Raw genomic sequence first — 21,730 nt, 5'->3', positions numbered from 1 at the left:
ATGCTGAGATTCGGAGATGAGATGGTTAAGATGAAGCAGGATGTCAAAGTGTCAGAGGAGAAACTTGGACACAGGTTTGCCGAACCAGGCATCATTGCATTACCTGTCAGCACTAGTGTTAGTCACTCAGTCGTGTCTGACTCTGTGTGACCCTATGGACTGTAGTCCGCCTGGCTCCTCTGTCCATGGAATTCCCCAGGCAAGAATATTGTAGTTGGGTTGCCATGCACTCCTCCAGGGGATCTTCCTGACCCAGGGATTGAACCTGCTTCTCATGTCTCCTGCATTGGCAGGCAGATTCTTTTTCATTAGTGCCACCTGGGAAGGCCTGTAAGGTACCTACAAGCACCTTTCAGTTACAAATATCCCATGGTATTAGTTGCTGGCACTTCTCCTCATCTAAATAGATTTCACACCCCTTTCAGGGGTCAGAGATGAGCCCTTCAGGTTCTCCCCTAGTATCTAGATGACTTTCCTTTCTGTGACAGATACTTTCTTCACTTTTAAGTGGACTAAGAGCACCTACCTTAATAAAGTACTGGGAGGATTAGTGGCTAACTGGGATGACCCAGTGACACAAGCTGATCTGGGTTTCTGGGTTAGGCTGGACATCTAACCGATAGAGGAATATAAATAAGGGCCTGTACATGCATCACTTATGCTTTTATGGGAATGAGAAAAAGGCCCTGTTGTGTGCATATATTCACCAATCTGAGAATGAGAGCAAACACAGTGTAACAGGTTGGAGACCCCTTTAAGGATTTGGGTAAATGATTTAAAATATGTAATTGGGGTTTTATTTTATTTGTTATTTTCTCTTATTTTTGCCTGCCCTGGGTCTTCATGGGCTTTTCTCTAGTTGTGGCACTTGGGTTTAGTTGCCCTGAAGCATATGGGATCTTAGTTTCCTGACCAGGGATCGAACCGACATCCCCTGCATTGGGAAGCAGACTCCTTACCACTGGACCACCAGGGAAGACCCCTGCAATTGGGATTTTAAAAATCGGTTTTGGGAAAGAACATTTTGAAAACTTTGGAAATAAATTTTGATAAAAAGTTCACTTGCAAACAGTGGTTTGTGGACATAGAGGTTTATCAGATCTGGGTGTATCGGCGCTCCTGGTTCCCGGCTGGCTCCATTCAAGTCCAGGGAGAGCCCAGCTGGGTGGAGATTGGAGGGAATAATAGCTGTCTAGACACAGCAGCTGTCACAGGCGGGTAACTATCTGCGAATCAGTGCCCTCCAGGATTCAGACTGAGGATAGCAGGTAGAAAATAAATGGCCAAGGAGATGAGTAAATCAAAGGGGAAGAAGAATTGCCCGTCTCCTGTCAGGAACCCAGTCAGCCATCTTCAGTGGAGGTTTGGGCGCCATCTTTCCCTCCCTCTCCTGACAGGCCTTTTAGAACTCATTATTGTTAAGTGTTCGTTGCAGCCTAGTGTTCTCTCAGAATGGCTTGAGACCAGCGTGGGTAGATTATCTGCTTTCATTGATCTGCACTTCAGAGCTAGAGGAAGGTAAAGATGATTTAATGCCTATTTTCAAAGAATGAAGGATCTTTTGTTCAGCTCTTGCCAGGGAGCAGACAAAGGAAGCAAGATTCACCTATAACAGGAGGGGGTTGGTGGTAGACAGGAGGGAAATTTATCAGTCAGGGAGGATGGAGACACTCGCGTGAGTTATGGTATCTTCTTACCTGGAGATCTTCAAAGTAAGATATACTTCCCTCTGACAGGAGCAGTCAGAGCTGGCAGTGGGGGATAGGACTCCTAGCTGGAAGCAGGGAAATGGACTTTAGCGACCTTTGAAGGTTGAGTCCAGCCTTCTGAGTCTAGGATAAACTAAGATGAGAAAATTTATGGCTTTGACATCCACCATGTGAATAAATCTGAACCTTTGCTGGAGTTTAGAAGAAAGAAGATTCCGGAAGCCTGCTCTGGCTTAACCACTCTATCAGTCCAGGTTCCAGCAGAAAACAGATGGCATATTCAATGCAAGATCATTTGAGAGAGGTTAATAAAGAGCCTATTGACAAAGCTTTGGGCAAGATGTAGAGAAATGTCAAAGGACGGAGCAGTACCCAAAACTCTTACCATCTTCTGCCCAAAGGGATGGGGAGAGGGAGCCATTATTAGAACCTAAAAGGCAGAAACAATGACCATCCTGAGAGGGGCTGTAACCTTCTGATAAGGAATGCCACCAGCCAGCAGGGACCTAGGCAGAGAGCCTGGGAAGTAAATGCCCTGACATCTCTGTCCTCTCTCCCACACATCTGCTTTCTGGGTTTCCAATCAGCTGGTCCAGACTGAAAACCTGAGGCCAAGGAAGCCCATTGATGAGGTCACACAGTCAGCCTCCTGAGCTGACACCAGCTTGGAGAAAGGTGAAGGATAGATCAGGAGGAGCAAGGAAAGCTGACTGACACCACCATTGCTGGTTCCGTCACACAACAAAGTGTTACATGCCAAGCAGTGTTCTAGGCACTAGGAAGAAGGCAGTGAATCAGACTTACATTTGGAACTAATTGTGATTTAGAAATGCACCCCTCCCATTAGCCCCCGTATGTATTTGTTAATATAAGTAAGGAGAGTTACTGAAACTCTGTGCCTCAATAGCCTCATCTGTAAAATGGGAACAACAGTTGTAAGTCCTTCATGGGGTTGGGTTACATGTAAAGCCCTGAGAAAGATAAGTGGTGTGAAGTAAGAGCTCATCCCGTACATGTTATTATTCTTACTATTGTTATGCCATTGCTATTTACATCTTTTCTCCAGTCTCTTGAGCTCTTTCTCATCCTTAAAGACCTAGATTGTGCAAACTCCTCCCCGTGGCTCTCTCTCCCCCGTCCCTGTCCCTTGGGCACACCTGAGCCCAGGTGATCTGGCATATGATGCCTCCCTGGTTCTTATAAGGCCAAGGTGCAATTATTTGGTTTGCATGTTTGTTTGCTCTGCTAGACTTTGCGCACTTGGGGATAATCTCAGAATCAGGTCCTTCTCCAGGCCTGTGTTCTGGCAGAGGGGAGGAACTCCATAGTGGAGGTCGAGTTTGTTTTGAGTGACTTTACATATGAGATTTTGTAGTTTCAGGGACCCGAGCATGGCCGAGGCCCGTGTTCAGAAGCCAGGATGTAGAAGTAGAGGGAGAAGGGATTTCATGGCCCTAAGAATCCAGCCCCAGCCCCACTGCTCCATAGAGCCTGATCGGAAGCCCCAACTCCCTGCCCTGGAACTGACTTCTACCCCAAGAGCATACATTCACAGGGAAGAGGATGCCCACTGAATAGGGAGGCAGGAACAGAAAGACCCTTATCTGAGTTTACAGCCAACCAGAACTATTAATCTTATTCTTCTTTAAGGTAGAAGCTGGCTTTTTTTCTTTTTTTTTTTTTATCAGCAGTAGGGGACAAGGAGAGAGTTTTTTGACATTAAGATAGACACTGCTTTGCCTCTGCGGATACCGTCTGAGAAAAAAGAAAAAAACACTTTGGGATGGAGTTGGTGAAGAACAGTTCCTGGGCACCTTTCACTTCAGCCTAGTTATTTTGGCCACAGCTTCCAGAGTCAGGGCACAAACACACGGTGAGTTCCTTGATTAATCCCATATCTCTGTGTGAGGCAGCCTTGGGACTGCATCCCATCGGGTCAATTTCCAAGGTCAAAGGATATGCTTCCAATTTACTGGTCAAACATGTTTACGCCACAGGGACGCCGTCTATAAGATGGAGCCCGGGAAAAACGCTTCAGGACAAATGGACCAGTTTCTTCAGCAAATCATTGCAAGGAAAATACAAGAGAAGAAGGGGACTCTATAGATTTAAATCTTTAAGATATGTACAAACCTCTTAGTGTATGGACTTTATTTGGATCCTTATTTGAACAAAGTATTTTAAAAATCATAAGACAGTTGAGAGTATTTGATATTTGATTGGTTATTTGATATTAAGGAAGTATTGCTAATATTTGGGGTATGAAAATGGTATTGTGAATACATTTATAAGAGTCTTTGCTTTTTACAGATATATTCTGGAATATTATGAATGAAGTATATGATACATGAGATTTGCTTCAGAATAATCTGGGGATGGTCAACAAGTGAATGGAATATAGAGGGAAAGGAAAGTGAAATGAAAGTCGCTTAGTCGTGTCCAACTCTGCCATTCCATGGATTATACAGTCCATGGAGTTCTCTAGGCCAGAATACTGGAGTGGGTAGCCTTTCCCTTCTCCAGGGGATCTTCCCAACCCAAGGATCAAACCCAGGTCTCCCGATTAGCAGGTGGATTCTTTACCAGCTGAGCCACAAGGAAAGCCCAAGAATACTGGAGTAGGTAGCCTACCCCTTCTCCAGTGGATCCTCCCTACCCAGGAATTAAACTGGGGTCTCCTGCATTGCCAGAGGATTCTTTACCAACTGAGCTATCAAGCCCAGAATATAGAGGGGGTAGAAGTTAATTGTAAGTGATGAATAGGAGGTACATGGGAGTTCACTAATCAGTTCTATTTTGTACATAATGGTATTTTTCTATAATAGAAGAAAATCTAAGTATGTTAGGAATAAATGTACTTTTTGCTTGTTTTACCAGGTTCCCTGAAATGAACTTGAAATTCAAACTGAACATGCCAGAAATGGGCTTATATGTTTCGCAGATGAAAGCTTGCTCATTCCTCACAGGGCATGGGAAGCCCTATTTCTCCCTGAAGGCCAGTAAGATTTCTACACTTTAGCTTTTTTTTTTTTTTAACTAAGAGCCAGAACTTGAAGGGATAAAATGATGACTAGCATCACTTCTCTTGGCCAACTTCCCTGACTGATGAGAATGGATTTCCCTAGCTGCTCACACTGTTGAGGAAAACAGGAACCAGAGCCAGGTGGGTCTAGACTCTAGTTGGGTTTTACTCAGTGTCCCTAGTGCCTAATGCTTGCAACTGTGCTTCTCTGCACATTCTCATCCATAGTCCTTGAGTCATTTGGGCCTCTCTCTCAATCAAGACTCAGAGAGAGGTGTAATGATTTGTTTAATATCATATGGCCTGGGCATGGTGATCCAGTGCTTAAGAATCTACCTGCCAAAGCAGGGAACACAGGTTCACTGGTCTGGGAAGCTCCCACATGCTTCGAGGCAACTAAACCAGTGCACCGCAACCACTGAGCCTGAGAGCCGAAACTACAGAAGTCCATGTGCCCCGGAGCCCACGCTCTGCAACAGCAGCCACTGCAATGGGAAGCCCGTGTACCACAACTAGAGAGTAGCCCCCACTAACCGAACTAGAGAAAGCCTGCACACAGCAGTGCAAACCCAGGGCAGCCAAAAATTAAACAAATACATCATATGGCCCGTGAATGGTGAAACTGGGACTCATATCCAAGTCCTTTCTGGTTTCAAGCCCAGACTTCTTCCCACTATACCATATTGCCCTGCCAGTCTCAGGGTTCCTTTTATTAGGATGCACCAATCCAAGGTTGCAAATAATAATGGTTACGTGGTTGGGACTGTATGGAGTGCTCTACATGCATTAATTCATTTCAACCCTCTTAATGATCTCATAAGGTATGTATTATCCTTGTGCCCATTTTATAGATGGGAAAACGGAGGCCCCTAGTGTCACAGAACTAATAAAATGAGGAACTGACATTTAAACTCAAGGATATCTGTCCTCAAACCTTTGACTATATTTTTTATGCTACTTCTCCCTATTTAGTGGAAGATGAAAGTTTTTTCAGAATTCCCCCAAATAGAGACCTGGAAATGACAAGGAAGAGAACTTACACCATCAGTGTGCTGAAAGAATGACTTAGCTCTATATTTTTGAATCAGTTATTTTTTCTTAAAGTCATAGCATTCTCATAGCAGTTAACAATGGCCAGGCCACTGCTAGCCACTTTACAAATGTTAATTCATCAAATAATCATAGCAGCCTGGTGAGGTGGTTGTATGCTATTATCATTCTTCCCATCTTACCGATAGAGAAACTGAGGCATTGCCAACACCACAGAGCTAATAATACAGAGCCAAGATTCAATCCAGGCAGTCTTCCACCTGACCCTGGGCTTCAATCTCAACCTCACCTTCACCTTGAGCCTGGTACCTACGCATAATCTGTCCTAGAGTATGTCAATGAAGGAGCAGTGTTAACTGACTTTAACTCCCAAGTCTTAACTCCAACTAATAAAGACCAAAGTTCTGCTATTGGCCTGAGTAATAACTGAAAGGTAGTAACTGATTCTAACTTGGACTTTAAGGCATGTATGGGAAAACCTGATCCATTCACCTGAGTTACAAACGTGTTTTGAGGACGGACTCTACCTTTTTGAAAGCCGCAATAATAAGAGAGAAAATATTAAATTTAACGGGATAAATCACCTACATCACTTAGCACATAGGAGAGGTCAATACACAGTAGCTATTAACATCCTTCATAACCTCTCTGATTGGTCCACTTCTCGTCCACTCCATCGTGGGTGCCACAGCCCAGGCGTCCGTACTCTCTCTGGTTGCTGTAGTGTGTTCTCTCTGGATTTCTCCACTTAGCCTACTCTCCATACTGCACCACCCATGCCCAAAACTAATCTGTTCTCTAGTCTCCTGAGGGAGGGTTAGCCTTCCTGGTCCTCTTGAACCACATGATGTGCGCTGGCCAATGAAATGTGAGTGCAAGTGGTGTGTGTCAATTGCAGACAGAGTTGATAAAAGCCAGTGTGTGTCTTGCCATGCTCCTCCTCCCGCATGCTGATGCATCTCTCAACCATCCTGACGGTGGTCACTTTTCACCCTGGGTCCTAGAATGAGGAGACTCTATACAGAAGCCCCAGCAACCCTTGACAGACATGCAAAATAAGGTGCAAACTTTTATCATTTGTTGTAATACACGGCACTTTTGGATCTGTTTGTGTCACAGCATAGATCTAGCCTAATCTGACTGATACACGTTTTATGATGTTCTTGCAGGGAGGACAAAGTTCTCTAATATGCCGGCAAGGCCAGCAATATTGTGATCTAAACATGAAGCTTCATCTTCTACCGTATTTCCTCTTTTTCTCTTCATCCAAACAGGGCTTCTTTCAACCCCCTCCTAGGGCTACTACAGGCTGTTTGTATATGCTATTCCCTTTGCCTAGAACATTCTCCCAGCTGCCTACCCCCTTTGCCTGGTTAATTTCTGTCTCACCAGCCTCAGTTGACTTTCACGGCAGTTATGTGTATCCTTTATAGCACCCAATCGCTGACAGATGTGCAATAAGGTAAATCCTTACCTTTGCTGCTGTTTGTTGGAATAATGCTTATCTTGCCCACTAGGCTGTGCATGTCCTAAGAATAGTTGCCCAGTCTTTGCTTACTGACTAGCCCTAGCCCTTGGTACATAATAGGTACTCAAAAAATATTTATTGAACAGTTCAGTCAAAATGTTGTAGTGATTATAGGAAAGACGTTGGAGCCAGACTTCTTAGATTCACATCCTACCCTGCCATGTATTTGTTGGGTAAATTACTGAATCTGTCTCAATTTCTTCATCTCTAGAAGGAAGATTACAAATGGAAGTGATCCCATAGGGTGTTTGTGAGGATTAACTGGATTAAGACAGTGGTTATTTACTTGTTATCTCTGGTCTCCAAGCCCGCCCTTCTATACACTGTTCCATGGGGCCACGGTTTCCTTATGATACTTTCCCAGACTCCTTTGCTGGATGGCTCTGTTTCGATAAAGCCGATGAGAAACTCTGGCAGGAGCCTAGGAGTCGGAGGGAGGGAACTTCACTGTGTGTTCATTTTCAACACACAGCGTGATAGCTAAGAGGATAGAGGTGCAAACCGCCCCAGCTCCTTTCAACTCTCCCAGCACCAGTCACGCTTTACTGCCTCTGAAGTGCTGGTACCTGTGGCTGTGACCCCCTTGAGGGCCCAGCATCAGCTGCCCACATCCTCTGAGAGGTCTGAGTAAGGGCCGTGTGGTGACTCGTGAGGGCCTCACGGTGACTCCTCTCAGTAAAGATCCAAGTATCTGTAGGGAGTCCCTCCTTGGAGCTTCTGGTCTGGTAACCCAACCTTTCATTTTTGTTTCTCTAACTCCAGGGGTGGTGGCTGTACTCGTGTTGGAAAAACTGACTGGACCCTTTTCCTGGCTCCAGACTGGGCCTTAACTGATACACTATCTAAAGCACCGACTCAATGGACATGAATTTGAGCAAACTCCGGGAGACAGTGGAGGAAAGAGGAGCCTGGCATGCTGCAGTCCATGGGGTTGCAGAGTTAGACATGACTTAGCAAGTGAACAACAAGAAATCTAAAGCACTGAGAACAGCCTCAAGCACACAATAGGCACTATGTCAGTGTGAAGTTTTGCATTTGTCTAAGTAGGTAAACGGAGAAGGCGATGGCACCCATGCTGCAGTCCATGGGGTTGCAGAGTTAGACATGACTTAGCAAGTGAACAACAAGAAATCTAAAGCACTGAGAACAGCCTCAAGCACACAATAGGTACTATGTCAGTGTGAAGTTTTGCATTTGTCTAAGTAGGTAAACGGAGAAGGCGATGGCACCCACTCCAGTGCTCCTGCCTGGAAAATCCCATGGACGTGGGCTGCAGTCCATGGGGTCGATAAGAGTTGGACACGACTGAGTGACCTCACTTTGACTTTTCACTTTCATGCATTGGAGAAGGAAATGGCAACCCGCTCCAGTGTTCTTGCCTGGAAAATCCCAGGGACAGTGGAGCCTGATGGGCTGCCGTCTATGGGGTCGCACAGAGTCGGACACGACTGAAGCGACTTAGAAGCAGTAGCAGCAGCAAGTAGGTAAAAGGGGTTTCCCAGGTGCTGCAGTGGTAATAAATCCGCCTGCCAACGCAGGAGATGTAAGAGACAAGGGTTTGATCCCTGTGTCAGGACGATCCCCTGGAAGAGGAAATGGCAACTCACTCCAGTATCCTTGCCTGGAAAATCCCATGCACAGAGGAGCCTGGCAGGCTACAGTCAACAGGGCTGCAAACTCTCAGACAAGACTGAGTGTGCGCGCGCGCACACACACACACACACACAAGTTCTAGGTACACTGGATGTGCTAAGATCCAGGGATGCAGATAATAAGATATTATCCCTGCCTCCAAGAAGCTTTCAGTCCAATGGCAAAGACAAGACATAAAGGTAAATAACACAACTGAGTGACTGAGTACACACACACACACACAAATAGGTAAAAAAGCCAACATGGCTCATGAGAACCCTGTGGAGGGTGCCTGACATCTGTCAAGGATGATGCAAGCGACGGGTGCAAAGACTGGCTGTCTTTAGGGGAAACTCTGATCCACACCCATAACTATCACTCAAATGTCACCTTCCAGGTGTGATTTAAAGCAAATGATGACACAGCTTCCATAGCATTAGCAATTTTTTATTTTCCTTTTTTGTTGCATAGGAAATGCAGTACTTGCTTCCAGTAATTGTATTGTAATGTGAGACGGTGGTAGCACTAATGGTTGAATACAAGAGTTAAACTAATCCACACCAGCTCAAAAACCTGTGGAGATTTAGTTGAATAAGAATGGACGCCCACAGTGATTCTCAACCAATTACAAATTTTCACAGAACACAGTCAAACTAAAAGGGTAACTATGAGAGTCAATACAAGTATACTAGAGGCACAGGGGGCCCGGCTCATAAAAAACAAATGTCAAACTAACTTATTAACACGGGGTGTTCAGTTTCACAACAGATCTCTTATCATTGGAAGTGTTTAATCCCCTTCTCCCACAATTTGAAATGAAAACAAACAAACAAAAAAAACCCAAAAAACAAAAATGGAGGTATCTTGAGCAGACAGATTTCCAAGGGTGGTGGGACAAGCCCTCAGTGAACTTTGTTCTGGTAAGAGGTCAGGGCTGCAGAGGAGGGGGGTCGTGTATTTGCCTTTGAAAGTCTACCTAGAGGACCTCCTAGAATCTGATAAACCTCCAGCTCTAGGTCAAGCCAGTACCTCAGCAGTGATGCTACCAAATGCCTTCGAAGTGCAGAAAGGCAGTCGGAAACTAGGGAGAAAGTGCACTCTTTAGGCCTCCATCCCAACGTAGCCAGTGGCCTTGTGACCTTCGGCTGAGATGTTTGAAAAAACAGTGCTAAATTATAGACTATTACTAAAAAAAATTGAAAAATAAAAATAACACAAATAGAATCAAAAAGGGAAAAAATCTTCTGTCATTGTGAGAAGCTGAGCATAAAAACAGCAAGAAAAATAGCCCCATTCATTGGACACCATTTGTCCTAGAAACCACCTCGGAGAGACACAAGTTCACATCGAGCACCCTGGGGGGTATTCTCCACTGTGACGGCGTAGGGCTGGATTCACGGTGGCACTTCCACCATATACTCTTGTGGTCCAGACACACTTTGGAAATTGTGTTTTTTGAATTGAATAGCATCAGGAAATATGATGCTCATGTGGAAACTCATGATGTCTGGCACTCAGGCAAAGTCCTGCCCCTACATGCTGCTGCCTCCCTTGTTACCATGCTCAAGGGTAGGTGGTCCCCTCTTATCTTTCTGAGCATTGCTGAAATCTGCTCTCCATTTCCCCATCCCCCTAACAGATTATAAAAGGGGAATAAAAAATAAAAAGGCAGATCAATGCTGGCTTAGGGGAAAAAAAAATGAGATAAAAGATTTCATTTGGGAAGCAAGTCATTTCAAATTTAGACCAAAAAAGAAAAAAGTTATATTTAAAAAAATCCCGTGTTAATAGCCAATTTCTTTTTCTTATGAATCGGGCCCAAAGTTTGTACAGAGTTTTATTTTTGAAGAAAATATTGCAACTGTGCATGAAACTAAATAGCCATGTGATTCTGTAAAGATTTTTTTTTTCTTTTTTTTTTTTCTTTTAATACGAGGAAGTCTGGTGTGAAGACGGATCAAGCATGGGTACCTGGCTGAACATTGTCCATTAAGAAAATGCTTCAGTATCGGCAAAGCTTCAGTCGAGGGTGAAGGGAAATGTCCCTCATTTTGAAATATCCTCAGTGTCTTCAGAGCAGAGTTCTTGAAATTCAAATGGTTGTTTTGAGACAAAAGTCTTGCCAGGGACTGATTTCTGAAATCAAACACCCATGCTTGTCCCCTAGGAAAAAGAAAACAAAAAACAAAAACGAAAACAAAAACACAAGTAATACTGAATTTAAGTAAATGTATACCTCCAAAATACTGAAAACTGCCGAAATCAAGAAAAGACAGAATTTGCGTTCTCAGTGAAATACCTTTAAACCTAGCTGACAAGAACCAAGTCAGAAAAAAAGACTAACATAATCTTGAGTAATATTCATACAGTTCACTAAGCATTATGGAATAGCATGCATTAATATTGTACGGTTATTTTACATCACCTATACCAGAAGGTCCTGACTGACAGACAGCGAAGGCTACCGGTGTAGAAAAATCTTACTTCAGAAGAGCAATATAATACAGATTTCACAGGCACTACATTTTAATATATCAGGTATTATGCTGGTTTTCTTATAATTCTTTCTGTCCTAAAGCTGGCATTATAACAATGACCAAAAAGGCAAGGATTGAAGTAAACGGAAAGTAGATACCAAAGTTGATATAGTTTTTTTCTTCAGATAGATTAGTGCATAGTTCTCATGCAGATAAACACTGCTATGCGTTTACACTGTTGGAAAGCAGAGTGAATTGAGCCCAAGTTGTCACATTTGTGTAAATCATTTTGTCAGCCTGTAATAGCACCATGTAATGGATTTGCATTAAACATTAAATTGATTTCAGGATTGGTGACACAGTATTCACTACACTTAAGTGCTATGGAATAGCTTCAATGTTACCTGCTATATATCAAAGCAATTTTCATCCCACTGCTTTTTTATTGGAAAAAATAAAAGGAAAACATACACGACACTAATTAGACGAATGCACAGCCTTGGACGTGGAGAAGGCAGAGCGGGTTTACTGTCAAACAGCAAATACATGCATTGACTTCAGGACGAAAGTGGCCTTGGAAAAGCTGATTTGAATGAAAGCTGTGCTGGGGGCAGTGCAGCTTTCTGAGACTGTCTGAAGTCTTAGGACAGGTCTCGGAGGGTGGGTGGTGAGGTGCCACTGAAGCTCTCCGTACATTACCATGCCAGTTGTGTTTTAAATTGGTTCTATGGAGGCCTGCTACCAGGAAAAAGAGACAAGAAGAAAAGGAAAGAAAGAAAATGAAAGAGAGAGACCACTGCGGCTATGGACAAAATGATACTTCCAGAGACATGATGCCATGTACATTAAATGACATTCTTAGAAACCCCTCCCCACAAAAAAAAAAAAAATCAAAAGGAAAACATTTTTTGTCTTAATGCAGATTTTGTAAATACTTTATGACACTGTAACTACAGAATTCAAAGCCTATGAGGATAAGGACTTGAAAAGTGAAAGACAAACTTTTTGAGACGGGGTTTTGCGTCTTCCAGTGGGCTGTCTGAATACTGTGACTCTGGGAAGTCTGGGTTCCTTTACGCTTCACCTGTCAGAATGTGAAGAATACACGCTTCGGGAAGTGGACCTTGGCCCGCCTGTAGCCCACGCCTGACTGTGGGGTGGGGGCGGGGAGGAGCTGACATAGTAACTGTCATGCCAGGGTGTGAAGAAACAGAAAACCTAGGTCAAACCTCAAAGGAAAGAAGAACGTGTGGGATGGAGAGAGCGGGCTTTGGAAAGAGGGCCTCTGCCCATTAACGGTCAGACAAGGAGCGTTTTTGTGGCAGGGAGATGGGCCAGAAGGAAAAAAAAAAAAAGGATATAGGAAAATGATATGATTTAGTGTTTGTGCCTCTGACTTCAGTTCCCAAAGGAAAAAATGGAGAGTTATTTGAGGGACTTATCTTTGCCAATATTGTTAATGCCATTTGAAGGGAGAGAAAAAATTCGAATGTGTCTCAGAATCAAGGGCTGGGCCTTCAAGTGTGGATGGCCCTCGGCCTGTCAGTCTACACACCCCAGGTAGCAACGTCTTCCTCAAACATCTTCGCTTGACTTTGAGTCTAAAAAGGTTAAACACTCGTATTGTTGATGTTTCTTTTTTCCTGCTTGATCACAACTAAACTACAGTTTCCTGCTGCTTTCTGGACAATGAAACATGAACAAAAATATAACTTAGTGTGTTTAATACTTAACCCCTGTTCGTTATCACCCTAGACTGCCTCCCTAATGTTTTAAAGCCTTTAAAACATTTTTTTTCCTGCAAATCTGTTCAGAGTTCCCTAATTTTAGCTTCAACAAACTTAATACAACAGAATACCTTCAAAAATACAGCATACCTGTAACGTCCATTTACAATGGTTTTTCAGTAGACCTATACTTCTCAAGCATAGGAATATGCTATACCATTGAAAGAAAAAACAAACAAAACTGTATTTAAATACTTACAAAAAAAAAAAAAAAAAAGGAAACAGGAAAGTTTTAAACTTAAATCCAGTTCCCAAAGGGAGAGGGGGGCGGGAAAGAAAGAAAAGCCATTCTATGAACGCTGCCTTTATAATGAACAATCAGAAATTTCACTAGGCTAATTTGACAGAAATTTTTCCTCATTTAAACAACATTACAAAAGTCCTGCATTATAAAATAGGGTAGAATAAATCAGTGTAATCAATAAAACTATACAACAATACAAATTACATATCTTCTGAGTGGGCAGTTAATCTCTCTCTTTGCAGTCATGACTACAACATGCTCACTAAAAACAACTAAAACTGCCCAAACTATTGCTTAGTTTGTTTTGTTTTAAAAAAAGGGTGCAATTTTATTGTATATACAACCAATTTACTGGTAATACCTTGGCTTATCGCAAGGTTCTGACAAAATGTTTGTCTAGGCTTTTTTCCCTTCACTGTGAAGCACTGAAAGCTGCTATTTTTTTTCTTTTTTTTTCTTTTTTCTTTTTTTAGTGCACATATGTCATAATAAAGTAATGCCCAGCTAAGTGCTATAGGGGAAGGCAAAGTATGCTGGCTGGCTAGAGGAAGTGACACCATATACTGACAATCACACCATACGACAGCGCCAAACGACTATTCAACCACTTATCAGACACATATGAAAATCCAAAATGTTTTATTTTATTTTTTTTTCCTTAAATAGAGATAACCAGTAAACAATTTTCAGAACTTGGAAGTTTAAAAACGTGCATATAAAAATGGGCATTATATACTTTGTATTGAATGTGGATTGACTGCAGTCTGCTAAGAAAAATGGGGTGTGGGAGCTGAAGAAAAGGGAAGTTGTCTTTTTTTTTTTTTAAGGCTTGCTTGTGAAAGGAACAGTTGTAAAAACAAAATTGCTTGAAGCAGGGTCAGCTTAGTGCTTCACAGTTTGACTGCTTCTCTAAGAGGAGCCCTTCCTGCGCACGTGCATTCAAAAATCACAAAAAAAGTACAAAGACAGACACCTAAAACACACTGCGTCAAGTGCAGCACCGACTTTGGTCAAATAAAAAAAATAAAAGAAAAATTAATCATTGCTAAGCTTTTCTACACGATATAAGCAGGTATTGCATATTTTCATATATCTGGGGGCGGGGTGGGGGGGGAAATAAAGGAAGACTCCAAATAAATTGTAAAATGCAGCAACATCCAAAATACTGATATTCTAAGCATCTACAGATCTCAGAATAGCACTGCCACTGACCACATAGGACGATAAAGACTACTCCTATCTGCGGGACAACTAACTCTCTATTTAGTTCTAGATGTTGAAACTGACAATGGCTGACATAAAAGTCACATTTACAAAAAGTGTCTCCAAATGCTTGACTAGGGAAAAACCCCTTTCAATAGAGGAGCATGTGCAACAATTCCACAAATAATCGCTATCCAGGGCAAGGCACATTGATATGGAATTTTTGTTTTCGTGCAAATTAAGGAAAAAAAACAAAACAAAACAACATTGTTTCGGGGGGGAAAGATGAGGAGCAAAGTGTCTTCCCAAGAATTTCAGTTACTTGATTGTATAGGACAGTAGTAGAACCCTTCTGAAGGGCTGAAAAACATCGTTTAAAGGCAAGTGCCTAGAGTAGGGATTACAATATTGTGTCTTAATGCACTCTACTTTATCCTACATTAACTATATAAAAATTAGTTACTAACACTAGAACATGCAGAGACTTTCTCTGATCAGCAGGGCTCGCCAACCAGAACGTATATATATGTATAGTATAGGAAACCTTCTTGAAGTTGCATGGGAAGCAAAGGGGTGCTTCGCTGTCTGGTAGAAAAATCACTTGCACTTTTTTTTTGTTATTTTTTTGTTTGTTTTTTGTATTTTTTTTTTTTTACATAAGATACAGGACATTTGGGGGTGCAAACTTTTTTTTCCCTAACAAGTACCCTTGATCTGAATGGGCACCAGCATTTGTCTCAGTATTGGTTTCATTATTATTATTAAAATTATTTTCCCATAGCCCAGTTCAGGGCGCAAAGGTCTTTAAATTTTCTGGACAATCTCTGGAACAATGAAGTGTCTGATAACTGATAAATCCTATGATGCCAGATACATGTAAAAATTTTCAGAATTGGCATAATCCATTCTAGTGACTTCTAGCTTATAAAATTAACAGATACCATGATTTTATTTTAGTTATGTGCTTTGATAACAGAAAATAATTAATTAGCATTTAATGTAGTTAACATATTGTGGTAAAAGCACCATTAGATTTGTTTTTTTGTTTTTTTTTTTAAATTTTCCTTCAGTTTTTAAAGGGATACAAGTTTAACAATAAAAAACATAAAAAGCAAAAATAGCTCCCCTTTTTCTTGCAAGGCTGTTTTTTACCCCAATAATTTAGAGTCCTGGGGTGGAAGGACTTGAAAAACAAAAATAGAATTTTCAACAATCTCTATCTTACAAAGATATTTAGCTATCCAATGAAATTGCACTTTACTCAATTCAAAATTCGATTGTTTTGATTGATTCCTGTCAGTTTCTGTCAAAACAGACCATCTTCCCCATTACCACGTGAATTTGTGTCATTGTTGAAATTGTTGAAAAAATGTTTTTTTTTTTTTTTTTTTTTAAATGTAAGTGCAGCATTTCAAAACTTTTAAAAAACTGAATAGCAGTAGTAGTAGTTTGCCATTTTCGGGATTATTCTGCAACGCGAGTGGGTTCACTGTCCTTCCGGGCCATGTTACCTAGTTAACGGCTGACTGCTGAACCAAGCCAAACTAAAAGAAAGAACAAAAAAGGAACATAACTGCGATTTCTTTTTCCAATATGTTACAGAAAAACATTGCCCTTTGACTGTCCCGTAAGTTATATATATTGCAGATCTCAGCTACTACAAAAGATTTAGTTCTCCAAGTGCCTCCTGATTGCTCAAAGAGGCTCACACCGGTGTGGGTAAATTCATGAAATACTGTGAAACAGCCGGGCTCCGTAAAGAAAGTGTGTTACGACAGGAAGTCAGTGAGCAAGGGTACACCCTCTCTAGCCACACTGCCTAATGCTCACGCAACCACGGAAACACTTCAGATGTTACAAAGCCCAACCATTTCCAGCACCATATGAGAAAATTACAACAGTTCCTAAAGTATTAAAAAAAAAATCCCAAAAGGTTATGGCCTTTGCTGTTGGACCATAATGCTTGCTGTTTCCATGTACAAGTTGATTTGATTTTCCCCTTCCAGTGACAGTGAAGTTGTAACCGCGCTGGGTTGAGGATGCGTCCATGTTACAGAGTTGAGAAGGGGTCAGGTGGTCTGTCTGGTGGATGGTGGGACGCTGCGACTTTTATCCCAGGTACCAGGACTGGAAGACAAGAGGAAAAGTGCAATTAGAGCTACAATTTGGAAAAGAACACATTTTAACGGTGGCCTTTCCACTGGTGAAATCAAGATCGATGTTAGGGATAAAGGGGGGTTTTCACTGGTAAAAGTAAAGGAATGACTAACAGTAAACCTTAAGACTCTGAACCTGATCTTACTCTTCTGAAACAACACTCAGTGTCTTTGTAGGGGGCTGCTCATGTTCTGAGTGTAACTTGCACAACCAAGTATTTATGTCTACTTGAAGCACATGCATGGTATGGAGGTTCCAATCTGGCGAGGGCAGCTGTAGCAGAGCAGGAAGCTCTATCACCTGGTTTTTGATTGAACCCTCAGCGCCTAGCTCAGTGCCTGGAATACAGGCTTCCAAACAAAGAAGAGTGGAATGAATGGAGAATGGGTGAAGGGAGAGGTTTTATATCATCATGGATGTCTTCTCTGATGAATCTCACAGCATCTCCTTTTCAATGAGATGCTATTACAATGTTCTTGTAACAGGCACAGAGGATCAAAAGCGAGAGAAGAGTGAATGGAGCTCAGGTAGGACAAGCGCTACACCAAGAGTCCTGGGTGATTCTGGACAAGTCATAGCATCTCTCTTCTACTCAGTCTCCTTAGATGTGCATGAGGTAGATTTTACAATGTAAAATGCTCCTCTCAGCTCAGTATTTCTAAAATAAAATTTAAAAAAATGACATATAATCATCAACTGGTATCACAGATTTTACCATAGTGTCCAAAGGAAAAAAGGAGGCCACCTGCACAGCTCATGAATGCTTTTGCTCCTCTGACGTTAATTTACAGCCTTGCATCTAACTGCTGGACCCAGTTACCAGTTGCCTTTTCCTTGCATGAGCCCTTAGGTGATTAGCTTTGGGCAACAGTCTGGTGATATGTCACTCTACATGCCGGCACTTCTTTCTCTGTTAGCTAAACAAAGTGACCAATTATGGTTTAGTATCAGAGTCAGTTTCTCAAGTGAAATAAAAAAGTACATGGCTTTTGCCAACTTTTCTCCAGAACTACCCTACCAAATTCACCACATTTATTCACAGAAAAATCATCAACCTCAAGCAAAATTAAATGCTTCCGAAACCTCTGAGTTGACAGTTTCAGAAAGGATTGCATTTGGGTTGATTCAGTCAGATGAAGGCTCATCCGTGTCCAAGAGATTCAATTAGGTAAAGCAAGGACTCATTTGATTCCAGGATAAATGGCAAAATGATAGCTACATGGAGGTTGGGATAAGATTTCCTGGTCACACAAGCTACTTTTGATGTCCAGAGGTCTTGAAGGAAAAAAGAAAAAAAAAAAACCCTGAAGTCTAAACCGAAAAACTACTCATCCTGTATACTTTTAGATGTTATTCTTTGACCGCATGCTTTGAGGAGCACAATAAAGCCTCTTGTGTCCTGAAAGGAAATCATCCTGGCAAATACACAGGGCCTAAATCGAACTGGACAAAAGAAAGAAGAGGGGGGAAGAGAGGAACCGGGAGGCAGACTCCAAACCGTATTTCTAGCTGGACTCCCGCATAGCTGACGCAGATCCGAGTTAGAGCCGAGTTCTCCCTGGAACCCAACAGTCTCAAACTTTGGATGCGGCAAGTCACGCTGACAATGTCTGTTCTCACACTTTCTAAGTCAGTTGTGAAATTCCAGACTTTTTAAACCTGACGCTGCGTCGTAGTTCTCGAAGCAAGCGCCTGAGACCCAGTGAGTCAGTAGGGGGAGCAGTTTTCCATTCCACAGTTTCTGGACACAACCTCAGTGCACTACAAAAATCTGCAGTGCCTCTACACTTCTCTTAAAAAGCAAAGCAAAGGAAAAAAAAGTTTCTTCACACATCTTACTATTCAGTGTGTGCCTTGCCGACAAGGTTACCCCAGAGCAGCTCTGTAATCCTTCACTGAAATAGGCTTTATTGATTGCTCTGGTCTATTGTTCTCTTTTCAAGTCCCCCAAGTTCAAGTTCATCCTGGTGTTACATCATGTCTGGTTGCTAAGAGCAACCAGACAGACCCAGACGTGACTATCATTAGCAAGAAACCCTCCGCTCTCCTCCCACCAACCTTCCAGTGGCTCTGACGTAGCAGGCCCACTGCAAACACACTGAAGTATTTATTCTGCCTAATTTATGACCTACCCAGCAAGCGAGACCCCCACTCCAAAAACCAACACTGTTGTGTATTTAATTAATCTGTCTTTCTCTGGCACTTGGGAAAGTTAGACAAAGGACTAATTATTGTGTTTCACTCTCCACACTTTTCTTTTGGGGGGGTGTGTGTGTGAATATTTGCATGGGAAAGAAAACTACAGGCCCAGCATTGGCTGTCCCCCCCTCCTTTTCTTTTTGCCCTATTGACATTTCATGAAATACTTTAGCTGCTTAAGGGAATTAGAAAAAAAATGCGATGTGAATGTTACTCCTTCTGAGTTGGTATTCAGTAACACAAATCAACTCATGACATGTTTAAATTTAAATGCTAACCACACACTCTCAGAGTTACTTTAAAGGTTAGTTTTTAATCAATAGAAGTTGCTGACTCCGGGTTTTTGAGCTGCGCAGTGCAGCTCTTGGGCTTTTGTCTAACGTTAAAGCTTTCAAACTTTTTTTTTTTTTTTCCTTGAGATGATTTTAGCAATGATTTGCAGACACAGAAGACTATTGTGCTCTGACCAGCAACATGTCACCAGAGGAGAGAGTTGCCCTGGGGTGGGGTGTCAATATGACTCCTGAAGGCCTGGGTTGGGGGTCTTTAATAAGCCGTGAAAAAAACTTAATTAACCCTTTCAGGCCCAAACCAAAACCTATTCTTAAACTTTTTCACTCCTGTAATTTGACCATTAGTCCTTATTTCAACATTACACTAATCTTCATGACAATTAACCCAGATACTTGACCAAGGCTTTCCAGAATGGGAAGTCAGCTGGTTAGGGGAACTACACAGGGAATTTTTTTCCCTTTTGAATGAGGGCTCCTTGATTAAACCATTTATTCATAGTGATGGCAGATAAGCAACTATAATACTAAAAAATAGAACCCATTCATTTCATCAAATGTTCTCATGACCAGTTTGTAGCTGAAGACCTTCCTTAATTCCATTATGAGTGTGATAGTTGCACATGTCTAAGCCACTCGATTTTTAAAAACTTCCATGAACTATGAATAATGTCCAATAGACAAGATAATGTTTGTAAAAGCCCATTTTTCTCTTGTGATATTCTCTTACAAAATCTATAATTCAAGCAGTGCAAGTTTCAAAACATTACTTGATGAATAATTCTGGGCATTTTCTTGTCGGGTTGTACAAGAAAAATATGAAAGAAATCTGAGATTGTTAAATTGTTGGGGTTGAGGAGCAAATCACTGGGAAAATGTTGCCACATTAAACAAAATTCATTGATGGAGAGTCAAAAAATTGTCTTCAGATATTTACTAACACAAGCTTAGGTTTCATATGGTTTCTGCCTTCATATGTTATAGCCCTTTAATCTAACCCACTGTATCCAGATGGACTACAAAGGAACCCCTGTCCCTTATCTACAGTGAATTTCAATATTACAATACAATATCGGATGATGTTATCTTGATACATTTACATTAAGGAAGTAAACACAGAGCTTTGATCTATTTTTTCTTTTTTTTTCCCTTGGGAACTCTCAGCTATAGTTTGGGAGGTCCACAAATCCACACTCCCACAGAAGCTAGAGTTAAGGGAAATTACTGCTGCATTCACAGTTTCTACAGTTTGGGATGTGCTAAGGTGGTGAGGAGGGGGCTGGAAGTGGGGCTGATTGTCCTCTCTCAGTGTTCAAGGTGAAACATCAAAAGAAATCTGCAGTCCACGACCAGAGCTCAGCTTTCCTCTTCTCCAGTCAAATGAAGAAGTAATCTCATCAGGTTGGAAAGTGCTGACTAAGGATTTAATAAAGTGCCTGCAGATGTGGCGTCTCTAAGGTATTCAACTCATGTAATGCAAAACAGCTCCACACTGAATGTGCTTATAAAATTTCATTTAACCATTGCAGCATGACTCCCCCCCGCCCCCCACCCCCACTTTTTTCTAAGGAGTTTTATCACACTTCCCGCCCCTTAATTTACAGCTCCATGAAAGTTCGAATCCCATTCTGCCAGGATTCTGGAATACTCTCAGTAGTCAGGTTTTATGAACCATAAACAACATCTATCCGGCTTCATCGCAAGCAGGAAGCCTGAAATGGCACTCGGTACCTTTGACGGTGGCAGTCTCTTTTCTTTCCTATCTGAGGGGGAGAGCAATTAGGAAACCGAGGCTATTTTTCAAAATTTGGTCATAAGGATGCCTAAAACATGGTTGATGAAGGCTCAGTTTCTTTAGTTAACATCAAACATTCTAATGTAAATAATGAATTTTAAAATGGCTTTTATATGCACTTTTTACTAAAAGGGCAGGATGCATATTTCAGAAACAAAAGGAAATGCAAGTCTGTTTGAGATAGCTGCATTTTACTTTAACCAAAAAAAAAGAGAGGGTGCTGCGGTGGGGGGTGGGGAGGGCGGAACAGACTGTGACGCAGCAGAATCTGTTTTTCAAATTAAAAAGTTAAACAAAAGGCCTCAAGGGCAAAGTTGAACACCGCGGAAGGAGGTTGTTAATGTGGAATCCAGAACTGGGTGTGACACTTTGCTTTCTTCTCCAGGCAAGGTGGGTTATTTCAGGACATTTCACACACAGAAAGCAGAAACAGGCAAACACAGGGAGGCCTCTGCCCCCACTCTCCACTCCTTCATACTCCATCAGCCCCTGAAGAGGATGCTGCCAACTAGCACTGCAGGAGTTGCGGTCAACATCTTGACTTCTCTCTGGAGGAGATGCTATCTCTGCTGGGTCATTAATCCAGTTAGTCATTTTTGGCTTCCTGCTCTTGTGTGGATGAGCGAAAGCCCACTGT

At 42.0% G+C, this 21,730-nt stretch overlaps 1 protein-coding gene across 12 annotated transcripts in view; it reads right to left on the bottom strand.

Moving 5' to 3' along the window:
• Positions 1-9,372: 9,372 nt before the first annotated feature.
• Positions 9,373-21,730, bottom strand: part of NFIA (nuclear factor I A) — a 408,138-nt gene continuing 395,780 nt past the window's right edge. For all 12 annotated transcript variants that reach the window (XR_015160139.1, XM_086390289.1, XM_086390281.1 and 9 more), the window contains one exon: positions 9,373-16,779. Coding sequence is in view for 11 of the 12 variants with exons in the window: in XM_086390284.1 (XP_086246410.1) it covers positions 16,703-16,779 (77 nt within the window). In the remaining variant the exon portion in view is untranslated. The remainder of the gene's footprint in view (positions 16,780-21,730) is intronic.

The sequence above is a fragment of the Bos grunniens genome, chromosome 3 (genome assembly GCF_055505025.1).
Source record: "Bos grunniens cultivar Pamir isolate PY7600 chromosome 3, Bosgru_T2T1.0, whole genome shotgun sequence".
Lineage (NCBI taxonomy): Eukaryota > Metazoa > Chordata > Mammalia > Artiodactyla > Bovidae > Bos > Bos grunniens.
The sequence above is the reverse complement of the archived record's forward strand: the minus strand, read 5'-3'. Positions and strand labels throughout refer to the sequence as shown.